General features: G+C 38.2%; 1 protein-coding gene across 3 annotated transcripts; it reads right to left on the reverse strand.

The window, feature by feature from the left end:
• Window positions 1-332: 332 nt before the first annotated feature.
• On the reverse strand, window positions 333-20,565 carry LOC113056089 (neuralized-like protein 4). 3 transcript variants are annotated; one of them, XM_026222577.1, is made up of 29 exons: window positions 20,317-20,559; window positions 16,273-16,774; window positions 15,383-15,448; window positions 14,838-15,262; window positions 14,092-14,203; window positions 13,867-13,967; window positions 13,689-13,761; window positions 13,334-13,607; window positions 13,060-13,241; window positions 12,865-12,950; window positions 11,981-12,143; window positions 11,652-11,862; window positions 11,461-11,537; window positions 10,518-10,596; window positions 10,264-10,433; window positions 10,027-10,155; window positions 9,737-9,882; window positions 8,669-8,887; window positions 7,937-8,035; window positions 7,699-7,851; window positions 7,449-7,613; window positions 7,214-7,372; window positions 6,816-6,995; window positions 3,640-3,733; window positions 3,448-3,555; window positions 3,140-3,284; window positions 2,933-3,045; window positions 2,306-2,465; window positions 333-2,201 (listed from the first exon to the last, which is right to left on the reverse strand). In XM_026222577.1, the coding sequence occupies exons 1-29, from the start codon at window positions 20,557-20,559 to the stop codon at window positions 1,997-1,999; spliced, it is 4,839 nt and encodes a 1,612-aa protein (XP_026078362.1). In that variant the 3' UTR covers window positions 333-1,996. The 3 variants fall into 3 exon arrangements, with proteins under 3 accessions (XP_026078362.1, XP_026078364.1, XP_026078363.1); XM_026222579.1 differs by having other exon boundaries at window positions 1,997-2,201; window positions 10,129-10,155; window positions 20,317-20,565; XM_026222578.1 differs by having other exon boundaries at window positions 1,997-2,201; window positions 13,879-13,967.
• Window positions 20,566-20,744: the final 179 nt, after the last annotated feature.

Here is a 20,744-nt window from a genome sequence, read left to right on the forward strand (position 1 = left end):
CAGCAACAATACTTAGGTAGGCTGTGGCATTTAACAATGCTCAACTGGTACTAAGGGGTCCAAGGTGTGCCAAGAAAATATCCCAATTCTGATGCTCAGTTTGAACTTCAGAAAGTCATCTTCCCCACATCTAGATGCCTAAATGCATTGAGTTGCTGCCATGTGATTGGCTGATTAGCAATTTGTGCTACCAAGCAATTGAAGAGGTGTACCTAATAAAGTGGACGGTGATTACATACATACAATATTTTACATGCACTATGGTAATGACAGAAATATTTTTAATTGACATGGAATTTCATGAGATTGAATTTATGGAAGACACAGACACGTTTTCCATGTTGTGCATAACTGTCTCTTTTTTTGGATTTTTATTTTCTTACAAACCAGGAAGGTAATGTTAGTGTTATGTAACAGTCTGTACAACATAACGTAAAGACATAAAAATAACACAAACATGAACAAATAATAAAAAATAAAAAAAAGCAGCAATGGGCCGACACAAACCCTGTTTTCACATTTTCTGATTTACATAGCAAGCATTTATCCAGATATTGCCCTTGGCAATAAAGCAGGATTGCTGATGCAAAATATCAGACAAATGGATAGATATGCCTTCAAAGAGAGTACTGTACATTTTTTGTTGTTGTTGCTGTTGTCACTTTTCCAGCAAGAGCTTACATTTGTGCAATCTTAGTCATAACAGAATACTAAAAAATAAAATAAAAATGGCAATATATCTAGCATGGAGTAAACAATCTTATCACATTCCCAGTGTAAACACCAATTCTGGGGTTAGGGATTCGAGCAGACAACTTCCCATGATTCCTCATGAGTCCAGGCACATCTACCTCCTGATAGCTGAATAAACACTCCTTCTTGTTGAATAGGATGTTGAACGCAGAACATAAACAGACAATTCCATTCGGCTTTTGTACCTACCACCATTCATTTCAGAAACACGTACATCCTGGTTCTTACACTAAGGTTTGTGAGTAAACAAATGAGCTCAACAGCACACGTTACTTCAGAATAGAAGACAAACTCGAACATAACCCATGTGCAAACGTCTAAAGCAGTGAAGCATTTCAAACAGAAGACAAGAACTTCCACAGGTGACTGAGCTTAAATAACAGACGCGCGGATAGAAACATAGCTTCATAAACTCTCTTCTCCAGGTCTTTTTAAGAAGTGCTTTAGGGGGCGAATTTCTGTTTGTATGCATCCATCCAGTCAAACAATGTACTTTTGTCACAATTGAGGTCACATGAAGCGATTCTAGTGGTATGATGATGGGTTAAACGGAAGAAATGTGAGTTCCACCTCATGGATGGTTACAGTTATATTTGTATTCACCAGAAAAAAAAAGACTGTATTTGCTGTAATTTGTGAATAAACACCAAAAATACAAAAATAAGAACCAAAAATAGAGCAGAATCTGTAAAATAAGTAAAGAAAGAAAACAATGGAATAACAGTAACACTGAGTTTCTTCCTGATTAGTTGATTTCGCTTGCATCTTTTATCTTGTTGACATTGTCGTCTTGGTTATTTCCAGGCTGATTTGTCCGTTGCAAGTTTTAAGAAAAACACAAGTATAAATCCAGGGCTGTGCTATGAATAGGTGGTCCTGTTTTGCTTCAGTCCAGTTTTATTTCTTTGAGAAAACAGGCTCTCAAGGCAAAAAAAAAACTGAGGGGGGCTTGATGCACAGATTTAGATGCATGAAGCGATTGAAAAAAATAATGGAGAGCCTGCTGAGTGAGTGACTTTAATGATTTAAAGACTAAAAATCGCCCACCAGTGTCCGAAACATAAAGTGCAGGCAGTGTCTGTGTCTCTGGGGATTATCATCGCCCTCCTTCAAACACAAAAAGGATGTCTGGAACATGCAAAGATGGCTGAGATTGGGCAGCGAAACAATGCTTAATACTCAACGCGGGGGGCTGCGCTGAAGTTTGGTTGATAGTGAGGAAGGTAATGCCTCGAGTCTCTTTTTACTCCACCCGTATGAGCAGGCCGTACAGAAGCGTGCCTCCCTTTTCCTTGGTGATCCAATCGATTTCTGCATTGCTGAATCGGGGATCAAGGGGCTCGCTCATTCCCAGCGATGTCGGCCCCACTTTGTAGGAGCCTGGCCGCACGCACACCTGGAAGCCCACCTGGGCCTGGTGACAGCGGAGGGAACGTGGGTCTCGGAATCTGTGCAGGAAAGTGTAACTGTCATCATTTTCAATTTCTATTTCTAGACAATCGTGTTATATTCTCTCTGGTCTTTTTCTTTAGAAGCACTGCTGTTGACTTACTGCACTTTGGGGGCAAAGACCTCCAGGCCCGAGTAGCGCATGGTTGGAGAAAGCTGCACACGGGGGATCTCGCGCTCTGGGGCGCTATTCTCCTCGGGCTCCCCGTAGCTGCCGTGACCCTCTGTCTTCACCGGGGACAAGGAGAAAATGGAGGACGAGTCTGCTCATGGGAAAACAGATAAGCTCAGCTGTGCAGGTCTATTCTAACTAATTCACACATTCATGCATTTCATTATCAGATGATCTGCTGTTTGGCTTTTTTTGACATTCATCTCGAGTAAACAAAAATAAAAGTAAAACCGGACCAAATTTGATTCAATTGATAAGCAAAAACATAGCTAATAATTTGATTTAATATACTGATGAGACTTCATTACGTATTTTTTATAAAGTTTTCAGTACAATACAATATTTTAGTGGAACTTTTTTTTTTTTTTAATCAGCATTTGATTCAAATAGTTCTATTTCAAATAATGTAAATGTATTTACTGTCATTTTCAACAAATTGCAACTTTGCTGAATTCCAATTCAAAAATCTTTAAATTTAGTGTGTTATTATATTATGTTCCGAAAGTATAAATTAAGAATTATTTTCAAATGAAAAAAATTTGCTTAACCGTTACCAACCTGACAAGAGTTGGTTATGGTCCAGGATGCGTCTAAGGGAGCCCACACTAGTGCCATGGTATGCAATATGCCACTTCTTGAAGGCATTGGAGACTTCACAGTGGGTCTTGATCCTGTTAAAACACAGACAAGAGCTCTTTTTAAGTAATTAATACTGCTAATATTAAAACATTCTGAGCTTGATTATGGAGTTAAATAAAAACTGACCGGAGTGCAAAGCGGCACCAGCCGAATGGCAGAGCGTAGTCTCTAGGAGGCTCTCCTCGCTTGTAATAGGCCTCATCACCCCTTAGCTTGTGACAGGACTCACAGTAACACAGGTTGTACTTAGCATCCTCATTAAAATAACCATCTGAAAAAGAGGACAGAGTAGGAGATGGAAAAAGCAAATGTTCAGTCAATATCCTGTCTTAATCAGAAAAGTGCTCTAAAAACGTCTACTAATAGGTCCACATTGAATCTGTGGCCAGAAAGGATTTCTTTTTTTGTGGGTGTTAGGTATAATGCAGCTGTACCTGGCAGTGTGAGCAGTTCTTTAAATCTGGAGCATAGCGCCTGGTACTCGCACGTTTTATTGGGGTTGACCTCTGGAGGAGGCGTCCAGCAGACACTCTCCTTTATACCTGTCACAGACAGACAGACCAAATGTGTTTAAAGTAGAGTCACACTACAACCACTGTAAGACATGGGGTCAAAATCTCACGCACCATCCACCATATCAGCCTTCTCCATGTCCCCTTGACAATGCATGTCTCCTCTCTCCCCGCCAACCACCGACACGTGATTTGCCACTATAGTGACCTGAGAATACAACACCAATAAAAGACAGTTATTTCCTGTGAATCCAATCAAGGGTTTCATATAGAGAAGCTATTATGGATAAAAATAAATACATAAATAAAATACAAATTATTTTCATCAATATATAAACATTAAGGATGCACCAAAATGAAAATTCTTGGCCAAAGCCGAAAAAGAACAAAATTAACCAAATACCCAAAAATACCCAAAACATTTTTTCCCAATGGATTCACCATTACATAAATAAAATTACAAAAATGTGCTTTTTACGGTTTTGTCCCAAAAAAAAAAAAAAATTCATTCACACAAGTACAGTATGGAGTTCCACAAGGCTCAGTGCTAGGAGCATTGCTTTACATGTTGCCGTTGGGAGATATCATTAAGAATCATGGTTAGCTTTCACTGTTATGCTGATGATACTCAGCTCCTTATTTCTTTGCAGCCCGATGAAACCTACAAATTTGCAAAACTGAAAAAATGCATAGTTGATATAAAAAAACTGGATGACTAGTAATTTCCTACTGCTAAATTCGGAAAAAAACTGAGCTTTTAATAATTGGACCAAAAACCTCATGTAATAACCTAAAACACTGTCTAACACTTGTTTACTGCTGTGTTAATTCCTCGTCATCATTTAGGAACCGAGGTGTGCTATTTGATAGCAATCTTTCCTTTTGGGAACCATGTTTCTAGCATTTGTAAAACTTAATTTTTCCATCTTAAAAATATATCTAAATTATGACCTATGCTCTCAATGTCAAATGCAGAAACCTTAATTCAAGCATTCATGACCTCAAGGTTAAATTATTGAAATGTTATATTGGGTGGTGGCTCTGCACACTTAATAAACAAACTCCAGCTGGTCCAAAATGCAGCAGCAAGAGTTTGTATTATCTCACTATCTTTTTTCTATAATTCAAATCCATTAAAAGGATTGTTAGGCTGCATTAAGTCAACCGCAACAGGGAACTCTTCCCATAACATCTGATGTACTCACTGCATCATAATGAGAATGGGATCTATGCTAATTTTAGTCTCTTTCATTCTTATTCCGAGGTCAACGTAGCCATACAGATTCAGTCTGTATCCAGATCAGTTGGTGGATCAGCACCTAGAGATGACCTCTACAGCCCTGAATGTCAGAGGAGACCATGTGAACCAGATGCTCCCCAGAGATAGATCCCCTGCGAAAACCATATCACCTCAACAACCTTTGGCACAGGCTGGAATTAAACCACACCATGCTGGTTTCGTCTGGTCCTGGTGACTTGACTAAATCTAAATGTTATAATAAATGTATTAACAGAGCAATCAGATATTACAGATTTATTTATTTTTTTTAATTGTCTTTTTATTTTATTTAACAGAACAGTAAAATTACAATACTAACATTTACGAATGTTGATGGATTTCTTGCTTTTTCTCAACTTTTATTTTGGCGGAAACATGCAGGAAGACTTCAGTGCTTCTTTCTTTGACAACAGCAGATTTATAAATGAGACATTACAAATATGTTTCATGTATCGCATTGTCACATGTCTTCGAAAAAATCATAAAAATTAGCAACTGACGAGTAACACTGTTTCAGCGCACATTTTCCTAGCCCTTTGGATTTTAAACACTGGTTAACAAGCAAATTAGCCGCGAGTTCAAGCAGCACTGCCAGAATACTTGCAATTTGTGCATGTATTAGAAAACATAACGTTCTGCAGTTTATTTACTTATTGTTTGAGGCCATTTTGCAATTTCAATCATCATGCAGCAACCAGCAACAATCACCCTTTCCTCTTCTCATCGAAGACATGCGTTGCAGTACTAAAGAATCTCTTGCTTTCAGTGCTTGTAATGATTTTTGCATCTTTCTCGGACAGTTTTAAATGCTTCCACACTGCTGAAATGTTTGTTGCATTATAAAGAGAGTGCGCCTCTCACTCTATGCTGGTTGCTATATGATCACATCAAGTCATTGTTCAGTACAATTTATTCTGTATTTTTCCTTATTCTTTTAATACTTTCAGTTGCTGAACATTCGGTGCATCCCTAATTAACAAAGGGCCTTAAACATGTTAAAGTAAAGTTAAGAAAAGTACTTAAATTACAAATTTTCTGTGATGGGCATGGCAAGCAAAGATATTGAATATTATGCAAATAATACCAGTAACAACATTTTAAAAGAAAAAATATAAATATTCCCTGACACTTATAAAAAAAGATGCTGGTAAAAATATTCAGATTATTGTGGTAGGATCTGGGAAACATTGGCAGGGCAAGTAAAAATCATTATTTATACAACATTAAAGCTGCGGTAGGTAACTTTTGACGCTCTAGCGGTTAATAAACAGAACTGCTTGCGTCTTGCGGAAGAACATTGTAGCCGGAGCTACTTCTCTCTGTTTATGTCTATGAAGAATCACAAAGGTACTGGGTTACTCCGCCGCGGTACCCCCGAAGCAATCTAAAATAGTCCGAATATAAACACTTATTATAGGTGCACCCTAGTGATTCAGGACAAGCCAAAACACGGATATTGGATTCATTGTGTACTCGCTTATTATATAAATTTTTCTACATATTGAACACAAATAAAGTTATGGAACGCAGCTCTGATTGGTTGTTTCTTAACGGGAGCAATGCATTTCTGCAAATGGCAATAGGACCACTGGGAGGAGCCAGAGAAGCTTGATTTTTTCACAGATTATCTGTCTCATATTCTACTGTCAGGACATAATGACAGGTATAACAAATATGTAAAAACTATATTTTTACAAAAGTTACCTACTGCAGCTTTAAATAATAATTTTTTTAATGAAAAATACAAATATTTTTTCAAAATTTCAAAAGATGTTTGTATATAAGAAAATTACTCAATTTTTTTTTTTTTTTTGTAATGGGGCCTGTAAAAATGTTTGCAGGATAAGTAAAAAATATTAAATATACTAATTATAACAACAACAACAAAATGATTCATGAAAATAAAGATTTTCTCACATTTACTCTCTCCTGACTACTCTTTTTTTTTTTGTGTGGTGCAGTCTGTGAAAATGTTAGCAGGGCAAGTAAAAAAAAAAAAAAAAGTACTGACCTGTTCACACTGGCCGTAAAGGTCAATAAGGGGAAAACAGGGGCTTGGGATGTCCTGGGCTGCTACGCCCTGATCCATGCCATTAACAAACAGATGGAGACTACCACTGCTGTCCACCAAAAGCCCCAAAACTGTCCCTTCTGGACAGGTGTCCAGGTTAGGACCATAGTTTTCACAAATCTGAGGAAATGAGAGAGAGAGAGAATAAAGTTAGGAACTGCAATTTATACTGTAAAAACAGGATTTTAAACATCAGGAAAGAGGAAAAGGAAAGAAGTTCAAAATAGATGAAAAACAAACATAAAAGCAATGAAGTGAAATGAGTAAAAAAAACAAAGCAAGGATGTGAAGATCAGGGAAAGGGGGATCAAAGAACCAAGCAAATATAGTGACATCACCTTCAATGAGTTGTGAAATACAGAGTCTCGTTGCAGCAGCCAGACTGAGCGTTTAAGGCAGCAAGCTGTGGAAGGGAAGTTGAGACGGTCTGGCGAATGACCAATCACACCCAGTGACAGGGAGGATGTCCATGATGGATTCAGACGGTCTATTTGAAACTGAGGAAGAATAACAATAAGTGCCACAAAGACACTCTTTCACTTCCGAACACACTTACACACAAAAAACACACACCTGGAAGAGCTGCTGACGGGGCAAGGCTTGAGCTGTGACCAAAAGACCTTGGTTGTAGCTGGACACCCGGGCGGCAGTCAGGTTCTGATTGGACAGCTGGATATTTTTTCCATGATTCTCCAAAAACATCATGACCGTGGGCACCAGGTCAGGCTCATTCTCACACTGAGAGTTGATATAAAAATATTTTACTAATAAAGCTCGACATTAATATACACGCTTCAAAATATGATCCTCTAAGATGGCACACCTCTCTAACAGGAGTGCTGTCCTCCTCTCCCTCGCTGCAGCTGTCAGGCGAGAGCGAGGGAGCTTTCACACTTTCTGAATCCTCAGCTAGTGTGGAGCTGACAATGGACACGGCCGTCACCTTTCCATACAGGTCCAAAACAGCATATACGTTCTGAAACATGCAGTACAAACACGGATGAGCAAACTGTACAACTGAAAAATTTGATATATTAAAAGATCTAGTGGCATACTTGTACCTTTGCCACTGCAGTGGCTGCTGGTCCCATGTCTTCTCCATCAATGAGAATGTGCATGGTATCGTCACTGCATCTCTTCACCCCAACACGATTTCCTACCTATATTAGAATGGAGGTGTTTAGGCCCTGATATACTCAAAGCAAAGTAATTCACTTAGGGGTAAAAGGAAGTTTGATATATGCAAGCAGCGGTACACTGTTAGCGAAACATCCTGACACCAACCCAACAGGGGAATAAAACCAGAGAAGGTTTCCACGTCAAAGAAGGCAGAGCCCTAGAGCACCCCGTCCGGACCAAACTCAAACTTTTTTTAACTCCAAGCCAATTTCGTTTTGGCCTCTCTTTTTTCCGAAATTACATTATAACAGTTTGTTCTTAGATTTTACTTGAAGTATATTGCGGAATTTAGAAGAAATTGTTTATAAACAGACTCATACCCCTCATTAAAATTATTTTTTAACAAATCCACCACTTTTGTTAGTTTATTAGAAATTGGGTAAATTCTTGAGACATGTTTTTAAATGTTGGACTACTTGAACAGCTAGACACACCAAAAAATATAATGCATAATTTAATGGATCCAAAAAAACAGCATATTAGAATGATTTCTGAAGGATCAAGTGACAATAAAAACGACTAATGTTCATTTTAAATAGTAATAATGTTTAATAATATTACTGTTTTTACTGAATTTCTTTGAAATTGGGTGGATTCTGGCTGTAATCTCTTACTGTGAGCCGATCCAAAGAACAGCCATAGTTCTGTCTCTGCAGCACTCCATTGCGTCTGACCTCGGAGCCAGCGAGTACCCATGTGACCTTTGACCTGAGCTGGGTAAGCGAAGGAGAGAGGCCGCTGAGAGGGCAGGATGGTAGTTCAGGGGGCTGCAGGGTGGTCAAACCCACATGAAGGGAACCGGACCATCTGTCATCTACCTTGTTAATTTTCACCTAAAGAGAAGAACAACAGGACCATGAATAAAGACAGTAAAATTTCTGGTAACATTTGTTAAATGTATAGTTCACCAAATAATTGAAATTCTGTCATCATTTACTCACCTTTAATTATTCCAAACCTGTATCAGTTTTTTCTTCTGTTGAACACAAAAGAAGATATATACATTGACTTCCATAGTATAATTTTTTTTTAATACTAAGGAAGTCAATGGTTGTTTGGTTCCTGGCATTCTTCAAAATATCTTTATTTGTGTTAAACAGATGAAAGCAACTCATACAAGTTTGGAAAAAACGTAAGGGTGAGTAAATTATGACAATTTTCATTTTTAGATGAACTATCCCTTTAACATTAGTTAACTACATTAGTACAAATGAACCGAGGATGGAAAAATATTTCTTTAGTGTTTCTTAATCTTAGTTAATGTTATTTTCAACATTTACTAATACATTATTCAAATCAAAAGTTGTATCTGTTAATATAATTAAACGAGGAACTAACAATGAACTGTTGTATTTGTATTAACTAATGTTAACAAAATGAATAAATACAGTAACAAACGTATTGCCCATCATTAATGTTAAATAATATATTAATAAACTAATGGGACATTACTGTGAAGTGCTACCACATTTTTTATTTTTTTTATTTGACAAGTGTATTTTACTTGGCAGTCAATGGGACAGTCACAAGCCTCCCGGTTTTCATTCATCCAAAATATCTTAAATTGTGTTCCGAAGAAGAGCAAAGCATGTACGGGTTTGGAACGACATGAAGTAAGTGATTAATGACAAAAATTTTATTCTGGGGTGGAGTAACCCTTTAAAGCATGTCCTACATCTCACCTCAAACACCTCATCTGTCTTGAGCTCCTTCGCGCTAAACACGATTCCATGGGCATATCCATCGACCCTCAGCGCTTGACAGCCGTCTCCTAATAACACCACGTTCTTACCATGTTTGCTGTGCAGCCGATGAGCAACACCTGTCACTAGAAGGTGACAAAGATATAAAAAAGTAGACCAAAACATAAGATCCTGTTTACAACTGGTGTTGGTGACATGAATGTTAAAATACTCAATCCTAATAAATTAATATTCCCTCTAATGCTAAAATAAGGTTAAAAATATAATGCCTGGAGAGTGTATGGGGAAGCTCTTCTCTGTGATGTTACTGGTACACAGACTGTTATCTAGTGGCCCCGATGAGCTTGTAATGGACACTTGCACACACTGACCATAGAGATCGACCACAGCAAATACTTCTAAAATAAGACGGAAGAAAAGAAGGGAGGGAGATTTGTTAGCCGTCACGAAGTTCTGAAATATCAGTGTTGTAGAAAGTTAGGTGAATTAGCTCCCTTGACAATTACCTGGTGGCAGCCCGGTACAAGCTACACCCTGGTCAAGCCCGTTGATGAAGTAATGCATGTCTCCACTAGCTGTACGCATCATCCCAATCCTGGAGCCTGTGGTCAAAGAGTCTAAGTCACACCCGTAGTTATTCCTCATGGTATTGCCATCCTGCATGATCGCTGTGCCGCTACAGAAGAGAAAAAGCAAAGAGAGATGTAAGGTATCAGGTCTGGCAAAGAAAGGATCTCTAATCCATTAACCAACAGCTCACCTTAACATCCATGTGTCATAGTCAATGTCAGTCATCGTATTAGGGAACTCCAGTTCTTCTGGTCTGATTGCTGTTACTCCTGTTCAGATCCAGGATCCATCGAAAAAATAAATACATAAACAATGATTTTTGGAAATAATAATATATGGTTCCTTTAATATTTCTAGAACCAATATTTTTCTATTGATTTAAAACACCAAACAAAACAACGTTTCCTGCACTACAGCATGAACAGCTGTACTCTAATACATACTTTTTTTTGTGTGAATCAGTGGTATTCATCTACTGAATTAGCTGTGTTACTTTAGTGGCTTGTGCTATTTCTTAAGCAAATCAGTTTCTTTGGTGAATCAGAGAATTTCTCTGGTGAATCAGAGGTATTTCTTTAGTGAATCAGTGGTGTTTCTTTAGTGAATCAGTGGCATTTCTTTAGTGAATCAGTGCCATTTCTTTGGTGAATCAGAATTATTTATTTAGTGAATCAGTGCCATTTCAATAGAAAACATAAAGTTAATCATTAAGTTAATCATTGCAATTTCATTTGTGAATAAGAGGCATTTCTAGTGAATCAGAAGGTATATCTTTGGTGAATCAGTGGCTTTTTTAATGAATCAGAGGTATTTTTTTGGTGAATCAGTGACATTTCTTTAGTGAATCAGTGACATTTCTTTAGTTAATCAGTGGCAATTCTTTAGTTAATCAGTGGCAATTCTTTGGTGAATCAGAATTATTTATTTGGTGAATCAGTGGCATTTCTTTAGTAAATCAGAGGTATTTCTTTAGTAAATCAGTGATATATCAATAGAAAACAGTTAAGTTAATCAGTGCAATTTAATTTGTGAATCTGAGGTATTTAATATATTTGTGTTTTTTCTTCAGTAAATCAGTGGAAATTCTGTACTGAATCAGTGGTATTTCTTTAGTGAATCAGAGTTTCACTGGCCTGCTTCTATTGAGCCTGACCAACGATCCACCATTTTCTGAATTACAATTTCAAAGAGCTCTCCATCCCGAAGGCACCTGTTCAGTGAGACACACAAGCATAAAATATTAATTTAATCGATGACTGATCCATCAAGACCAACCATCATAACTTAACCACTTAAGAGTTCGTGCAAAAAAAAAAAAAGTAACCTGTTTGAAATCACAATGGCATCGTTGAACTCGCTGCGGCAGTTCTGCCTAAGTGCTGTTCGGCCACCATTTGTGATGACTGCGTTTGTTCCGTGTAGTTGATGAAAGCGCAGGTCGTTGCCAGCTGCAGCTCCCGAGACTGAACATGGGCTACCAGGAGACATCGCAGTAGGGCCTTCAGAGCTGTCATCAGGCAAGGGAGGGAGATCAGCTAAAGGAGAGAGAGAGAAGGAGATTTTGTAGGAGAAGGAGAAATCTGTGGACACTTGAGTACTTCAGGGTATCTACCATCCATCCACCCATTTCTACTCTCTCCTTATTCCTCTCACCCAAATCATCCATGATGGTGGCCTGGGCAGCCTGTCCATACAGGTCCACCACTGCATACACGCTGGGCGGAACATTCCAGGCTGCGGGGCCTTGAGGCACTCCGTTCACAAAGAAATGCAGACTCCCATCCTCCTTTCGGACAACTCCCACTGTATCTCCAGCCTATAGATTTTCGCATGAGACACAGAAATATGAAATCAGCTAAACCAGGATAAATTCCCCAAAAAGTACTCCCAAAATTAAGATAACAGGCATAAAAGTCTCAACTCACCGTGGTGACAGTTTAGTCTTTTTTTTATAATTTTTGGGGCTTGACAGATGTGGTCACTAGTAATTAATTTTTGTATTGAAATGCTAAAACCGATGTTTTCATTGATCTGAATAATGTAATTAAATTTGGTTAAATGGGTAATTGAACTCTGTATGCCATTTAGGGTTTTGCTAAAAGATGATAAACCATTCATAGAGAAGTTATTTGGTAATGAGCCATCTCTCAATATTTATCTCTCAATATTATTTCTCTCAATTTAGCATTTTGCTACTCTAGGACCTCTTTTCCATTACAATGAAGTGCATCCACATTGCTGGCGTGTTTACTGGCTGTTGCTTATCTATGTTGTGTACATAAAATATACTTTGACACAGTCACAACTGTTTCAGTCAATGATTTCAGAGCTCTGAAACTATCTGCGCCAAAACCAAAAAGGCGTTCAGTAGCCAAAATTTCAGTGCATCACTAGTAGTTGTACAAGTTGAACTTATATAAAAGCTGTTTTTCCAAAATTCTTCTTTTCTATTCACAATCACAACACCAATTTGGAATAACACTTTCTTAAGAAGATCGAAAATAGAATTGCAATTTTGAGCAGGGCTCCAAACTCACTTTTAAGCGGTCCAAGTTGTGCCCGTATTCATCAAGAATTGTGGTTCCGTTGTGCATGACACCATTTCCTGTCATCATCCAGGTTCCTGTGGAAATATGCATTTTACATTTGATGTAAATATCTGGTAATGTGGCTTTGACTCACAGACACTTTCAATTGTGACCTGTGGGTGTAACTGTGTGTCAGCATCTTACCCGAGCGCAGATTAGTCATGGTTGATGGTAGCTGAAGATAGGCAGGGTTATGAGTAGTCACGCCGATCTCTATAGAGCCCGCCCATTTGTCCACCATTTTGTCGATGCGTACCTGGAAAACCTCATTGGAGTGCAACGGACGGTTGCTAAGCACAACGCCATGGTTGAAGTCATCCGTCGCACTGTGCCAGAAAATAACATTTCACTGAACTGCCACTGAAATGATGCAGCAGGTAGAGAGAAGTGGATACATTTTTGGATTAAATAAACTCACTGAGGCCGTAAAGCAGTGCGGCCATCACTGATGATTGCAGCCTTCTGCCCACAGTTTGAATGGAAGAGCAATCGGTCTGAGACATCAGGCTCAGGGGTCAATGAAAGAGCAGGCCGAGGCCGGCCCACATCAGGTGACAGCGCTCTCATGATGGCATTGTTGCGACGCAAACGGTCACTATGGTTATGATTGTGGACAATGGTGACCTTTACTGCCATGCCATAGAGATCCACCACTCCATACACTACACCAGGTGTCTGATTGGCTGCAACCCCTATGACATCATTTCGGAAAAGTATTTTAGAATAATCTGAACTGTGTTTAATTTTATAATCACTGAGATCTGAAATTCCACCTTGATCTATGCCATTAATGTAGAAGTGCAGAGCTCCACTGGCTTTCCTCATCAGCCCGATGTGATCTCCCTCCTATAAATAACAACAACATAAAAAGCATGTTGAGTATAAATAAACAAAAGCAAATCACCTTGAGTATTAAATTGCATGAGATATCCTTAAGATATAGAGATCTACCTGCCAACTTACCTGGAGTTCATCCAGGCTGAATTCACAGTATTCCCGACGAGTCCCTTTCCCATTGGTTAAAATCCCACAGCCACTCATCATGATTGTGCCTTAAGACAATAACAATGTGACAAAAACTAAGATTTTGACACATGTGCCTGCTATGCATATTATTATGATTCTGTGAGAAATGTGGATTGATTTGATTACATGACAGAATAATAAAAAGTGTACCTGAGCGTAAATTGGTCATCGTTGCAGGGTAGTCGAGATTATTTGGGTTGTGGGTTGTCACTCCTATCTCAATGGAACCAGACCATTTATCCACCAGTTTGTCAATGCGAATCTAAAACAGATAAATGCGGTAATATAAACAGAGATGGTTATAGTAAAAGGCTACTTGTTCTTTTACTATAGTTTTTTTATTTCTTTTGTATAACTGTTGTATAATTATTTTAAGTAAGGAATTTGATACATTATTTTACGAATCAAAGTTACTTTAATTAGAAAATCTTCAGTCAATTTACATGGGTGAAAAAAAAATTACTTTTTATGATCAAATACTTGATGATATACTTTTTTTTTTATAGCTTTTGAAAGAAGTTTCTAATGCTCACCTAGGCTGCATTTATTTGATCAAAAATGATTATATATTAAAAATAAGTTTTCCATTAATACATTTAAAAATATCATTCATTACAGTAACGACAAATCTAATGTTATCTTAATATTCTGATTTGGCGTTCAAGAAACATTTCTTATTATTATCAATGTTGACAACAGTTGTGCCGATTATTAATTTTGTGAAGAAAAAAAATTATAGTTTTTTTTTTTGTCAGTATACTCTGAGGAATAGAAAAAAAAAATATTATTTTGTGAGATTATAAATGTTTCACTGTCACTTTTGATCAATTTCATGCATCCTTGCTAAACATGAGTATTCATCTCTTTTAAAAAAAACAAATAAATAAACTATTTACCTCAAACATTTCATTGTGTCTGAGCGGTCGATTTGTCATGACGACTCCGTTATTGAATTCATCCAGTGGTCTCCTCCTTTCTGCTGTCTTGTTGTTGTTGCTTAGTTTGATCAGCGTGCCACACTTCTCATGGAACAGCAGCGCATCATTGGTTGTCATGGCTCCAGTGGCCACCCCCAGTCCTGCCACTCCACCAGAGCTCCCCGCTGGGCTGCTATTGCTGCTACTGCCTCCACCTGCCCCTCCGCCGCCAATGCCGCTGTCGCTTCCGGTTCCTCTGCCCCCAACGCTACTTCCTGTGCCGCCCCTTGAGGAGTCAGAGCCTCCCACTCCTACCCCCAAGTCCTCTCCACCCTCTTCCTCCGAACGATAGAGAGAGACAATGGCATTGTTGAACACATCAAATAACTGGTGCTCAGTCAAAACTGGGAGGAAAAAAACAAAAAAAAGTGTGTAAAAAAAAAGACAAAAAGTTAGAATCAACCACAATGACACTGCAGATTTACAAAGATAAATAACTGAGGCTGGTTTTAAAAGTGACATACCACCATCAGGATCAAAGTTGTTTGGAAATTTGTCGGGCCGACTGTGCGACCTTGACGCATCAGGCACTGATAAGAAAACAAAACAGAGAACATTTGAGCTAATGACATATTAGAGAGTCCATGATAAAGAAAAGCAAAAATCTTTAAAAGATCAAGTTGAAAAAGTAAAATAAAATAACAATTATTTAGAAGTTTACAGTTTGTATTCATGTTATTCTCAGCACTTTCAAGAACAGTTTGAATTGTAATCAAATGTAATGTGTTTTAACCTCAAGCAAATTGTAATAACGCATTTACTTAACACCCTGAATACATGTGAACGTATATTATTACTAATAAAATTTCTTAGTAAAAATAATCAATTAATAAAAATCATTAAACTTTTGAAGAGTCAAAATGCTTATTTCTGCACGATTCGAAACATCATGGACAAAAGCTTTTCGAATATCAGCAAGCGGTTGTGTTAGCATTTGATGCAAATACCGTATTTTTCGGACTATAAGTCACACCTGAATATAAGTCGCATCAGTCCAAAAATATGTCAAGATGAGGAAAAAAACATATATAAGTCGCACTGGACTATAAGTCGCATTTATTTAGAACCAAGAACCAAGAGTTCACATTACCGTCTACAGCCGTGAGAGGGCGCTCTATGTTTTCAGGGGTAGACTACAGGATCAATGAGCAGCATAGAGCGCCCTCTAGCGGTTGTAGATGGTAATGTTTGCTCTCGGTTCATTACTCATGGTTCATGTCAAATTAATTTTTGTCCTCACTATAAGTCGCAGGAACAGCTATGAAAAACTATGAAAAAACGTGTGACTTATAGTCCGGAAAATACGGTACTTGGAATCCTTTCCATCAGACTACGCAGTGTGGTCTAGTTTTACCTTCCTCTGCTGATGTTGTAGCACCAGCTTCAGACAGCACGATAGCGCCAGCCCTATCATCTTGGCTTCGGCAAGCATCTGCCATTATGGACACCGCTTGTGTCGACACCAACTCATCCTCCACCTCTTCATCGTCTTCCCCATCTATTTCAGCTGGGGGTTCGCAGCTTACCACAGTCACTTGAGTACACTTCCCATAGAGGTCCACCACGGCCCACAAACGAGAAGGAAGTCCACTTGCAGCCGTGCCACAGTCCTGTCCGTTCACCCACAGATGCAGTTCTCCTTTCCCATTCCGCTGGATCCCGACACGGTCCCCTTCCCCTAGCTGGTCTAGGTCGCGACCGTACTCCTCCAAGACTGAGCGTCCGTCCTTTAGCACAGAGCAGCCGGACACGATCCACGAGCCCCCCTTCAGCCCTGTGGCACTGCTGGGAAATTCCAGAGCGGCTGGGTCCAGCGCAGTCACTCCGATCTCTATAGAACCACTCCATGAGTTCACCTGGACCAAAGGGAATAGAAATGTGAGTTAGTTAAATGTTAGTCAATCCCTTTATAAATGATCTCAGAAGACTCAGAACCATGGTGCATGGTGAGCCATGGGGCTTAAATGTTCAAGTTAAAGCCAGGCCTACACATACTATGGTATCAGTTCCCCTGTCTTTTCTCAATAGTGTTATTATATTTAATGTATAATATATATATATACACACCCATGTTTGTGTTCAGTAATTTATTTATTTATCGATCATAAGTGTAAGTAAAGACAAGTACAATGTTAAAAAAAATAGATTCTTAGAATTATTTCTGATTGATTATGTGACACTGAAGACTGCTGAAAATTCATCTCTGCACCCACAGCAATAAATTACATTTAAAAACATTAAAATAGAAAGGGTACAAATTTACAATATTACTGTTTTACTGCATTTTTAAATCAAGTAATACAGCATTGGCAAGCATTAAAAGAGACTTCTTTAAAAAAAAATTGATTGGTAGTGTAATTCCAAAAAAAAAGTTCAGCTTCAGTATAACTCCATAACCACAGAGAAAAAAGCAAAAAAAAAAAAAAAACTAAACAAAAATGTATACGTTTATAATAATCCACAACTGATGTCCATTGAGACGATATTCAAAGCAAAAAAGTGAAGCGTACAGTTTTGTTAAATAAATTATTTAAATGTCTAACATTAATCATTGATTAATATTAATTACATATCAATTATACTAATTTGTTATGCCCCGTCTAGGGTAAAGCCGCAACATGAAAGAGTACAAGATGCAAGAGTGTTAAAAAAAAACTAAAACAAGGAGCAGTATTTCGAAGAGCACAATGGTTTTACAGTACAACTGGGGGAATTTTTGCTTCAGAAGCAGACAAGGCCAAAAAAACTGCCCTTGTTCACAAAAAAAAAAAAGAAAAAAAAGAAAAAGAAAATGCATTTACTTCCCTGCCTCCCTATTAAAAACCAATGAATAAAAGGTTCCAACAAAAATGGCATCGGTCTCCCTAAATCCCCAAAACGTTATGTACAATTCTTTACAAAGGAGAGCAAACATGTCCGAACAGGAGCAATCCAGAATTAAAGTCAACGTGCAGTGGTCATATTACGAACTAACAAGCAACAATCAATATCTCACAGGCAAACACTCAACTGTCTTTATGTGGATGGTATGTACAGTAGACTGTCAGTGAAGAAGGGCTGTGTCTATCTGGGTTAAGGCAGGCTGAGAATGTGATAAAGTTATTTTCTCTAATCTGGTTACATAAGTGACCAGCAATCTGTTCATTGTCTTTTTCCCCTCTGTCTAGAAGTGATAGGAAAAAATACAGGAAACTGGAATAATATCAGGGAACACTATAGGAATAATATTGTTGTGCTGTGCTCTTCCTCTCTCAAGCTTCAGTTTCTACATAAAACTGAAAGTCATTTCTTTTAAACATCAGACACAGACCATCATAAAATTGCAACCGGTACCATGATTTGAATAATCATCATAAGTAACATACACTAGTAATTGCATGGATTTTTTCACATTTTTCTAAGAGAAGATCTCATTAAAAAATATAACACAATGTAGGCACATGAATTTGAAAAAAAAAAAAACTGACAGCATGTGCCATCCTCAAAACCATTTTAAGACAGACACGGATTACTGTCTCTCATTCTCACAGCTCAAAGTATAACGCAAACCTTTTCACTGTATATGATGAAATATATTCAAGATTAAATATTTATGTATAAAATTTCATCTGAATTGGCTGCAGCCGAAAGTAGATCTGTGCTATATAGTAGGCAAAAAAAAAAACAGTATGTGGAAAGAGTAGTATGTCCAAATTGACAGTATTTATAAAGCAGTAGGCTAAAAGTTCCCAGATGACCTACTACTTAGGGTGAGACTCAGAAGTGTGCGTTCCATGGACACTTTACTATCCCATGAAGCCGAAGGAGAGGATTTGTAAACAGCAACACAACTGTCACATGACAATGACAACATGGTGAATGTAGTACGTCCATATTAAATTCTTGCTATACAGAACATGCTTTTATTAATGGTCACAAACTAATTATGTATTCAAAACAATTAGCTACCAACGATGTGATTTCTGATGCGGTCTATGTGCTTTATGCAAAAGTGTGGTTTTGGTTGTTCCCACATTTTTCTGTTAATTAAAAAAAAAATTTTTACAAAAGCTATTGGTGAATCATGATTTGCTCGTACGCAAGTTTTCAGTTTTGAGTGTAAACAAATACGTTTAGTGAATGAGATACAATGTGTTTCTTTGTTTACTAGCATTGGCTTGTACTTAATTTCCCAGAAATCCTTGCTGTCTGTTCAGTGCCACATGATAATTCAATTATCATACATTGATCCAATTTGAAAAACAACAACAGGGTTTTAATATGTAACATCATCCTAAGCCAGTAGTCAAAGCCATTTGAATGAAAATGAAACCATAATTGTTTTCCCTTGAATGAAAATTAAATCTCCTATAGTTTTATTATATCCAACATTAAAATCATAGCTTATACATTGCAAAAACAAATTTCAAATTAATTATGAAAACCTTGAATTTTGAAGCCAGGGCTTTATGAAAACACAAGCTGGAAACTAAATTAAGATACCTTGTTCATGCGCAAACTGAAAAAGGCATTATTATAATTAATACATAAAACAATTCATGTATAGATCTAGGCTACTACTTTTGTCAACTGACATAAAGAAGAAAAATATAAATTCATTGTAATTTGTAGGGAAGATGTGTTTGTCGCTTATGCAATCTTAGATTTGTACACACAAAATGCAATAATGAATCATGTCAAGACCGCTACTACAACTGATGGAACCGGAGGCAAAATTGTTGTCCCCTTCTCCCACAGTCACAAATGAGCAAGCGTTTTGAACGAATCCCTTGGCTGACTGAATAATGAATGAATGACTCACGACACGCGAAAAGACTTGAGATGGTCACTGAACTAATCAGTGAATTCAAAAGAATCGATTCACTGAAATGAGTCAAAATCATGTTTACTTCGGCTTCCAGTGGAACATAATGTAGTATTTCTGTAGTAATTCCCCAAAATATACTTTGTGTATATATGCAGACAGTTCAGATCAGATGAGATTTATCTCGTTAACCCCCTCGCAGTTCAGGAATAGCCAAGCAGAGCAGCATCCTAACATCAACAGCCCTGACAGATCATGACAGATCACTGCAAAACCCGCAGCACACGCGCATCCTGAGACTTCCACACACCTAAACCTAAACAACACGCATGACCTGTGAACAAGAGGACAGTAATGGACCACTGCAGACGAGCTGACACACACTCCCACCCTTTTCTTTCTCTTTCTCTCTCTCTCTCTCAATCTCTCAATCTCTCAATCTCTCTCTCTCTCTCTCTCTCTCTCTCTCTCTCAATCTCTCTCTCTCTCTCTCTCTCTCTCTCTCTCTCAATCTCTCAATCTCTCTCTCTCTCTCTCTCTCTCTCTCTCTCTCTCTCAATCTCTCTCTCACTCTGGTGGGATATGCTTGTTTACCTTCTTGTCGATGCGGACAGTGAAGACATCGCGGTCCCTCAGCGGCTCCCGACTGAGGACCAGGCCGTGATTGAATTCCTGTACCGGCTGGTTCCGTTGAGCGGTTCGGTTGGAGTTCGACAAACCGATCAGTTTTCCGCTGCGCGGATGCAACTCAGCCGCCATCTTCGCACGGGCGGCGCGGTGCACGACACCGAGCGTCGTTTTGCGACAGTGGAGTGTCGCTTGTGGGCAATTCACCATTGGCATTGGGCATATTTATTGACATAATTATAAGTTTAAGTGTAAATAGAATACAACAACCGTGCTTGAACCGATAAAACTGGATAAATGTGCTGGAGGTAGGTAATATGTGGATAAATACAGACAAATAAATACTCAGTCAGCACTCACACGAAGAACTCCATTATATGATGACTTTAACAACT

This window comes from Carassius auratus, chromosome 37 (genome assembly GCF_003368295.1).
Source record: "Carassius auratus strain Wakin chromosome 37, ASM336829v1, whole genome shotgun sequence".
NCBI classification, from domain to species: domain Eukaryota; kingdom Metazoa; phylum Chordata; class Actinopteri; order Cypriniformes; family Cyprinidae; genus Carassius; species Carassius auratus.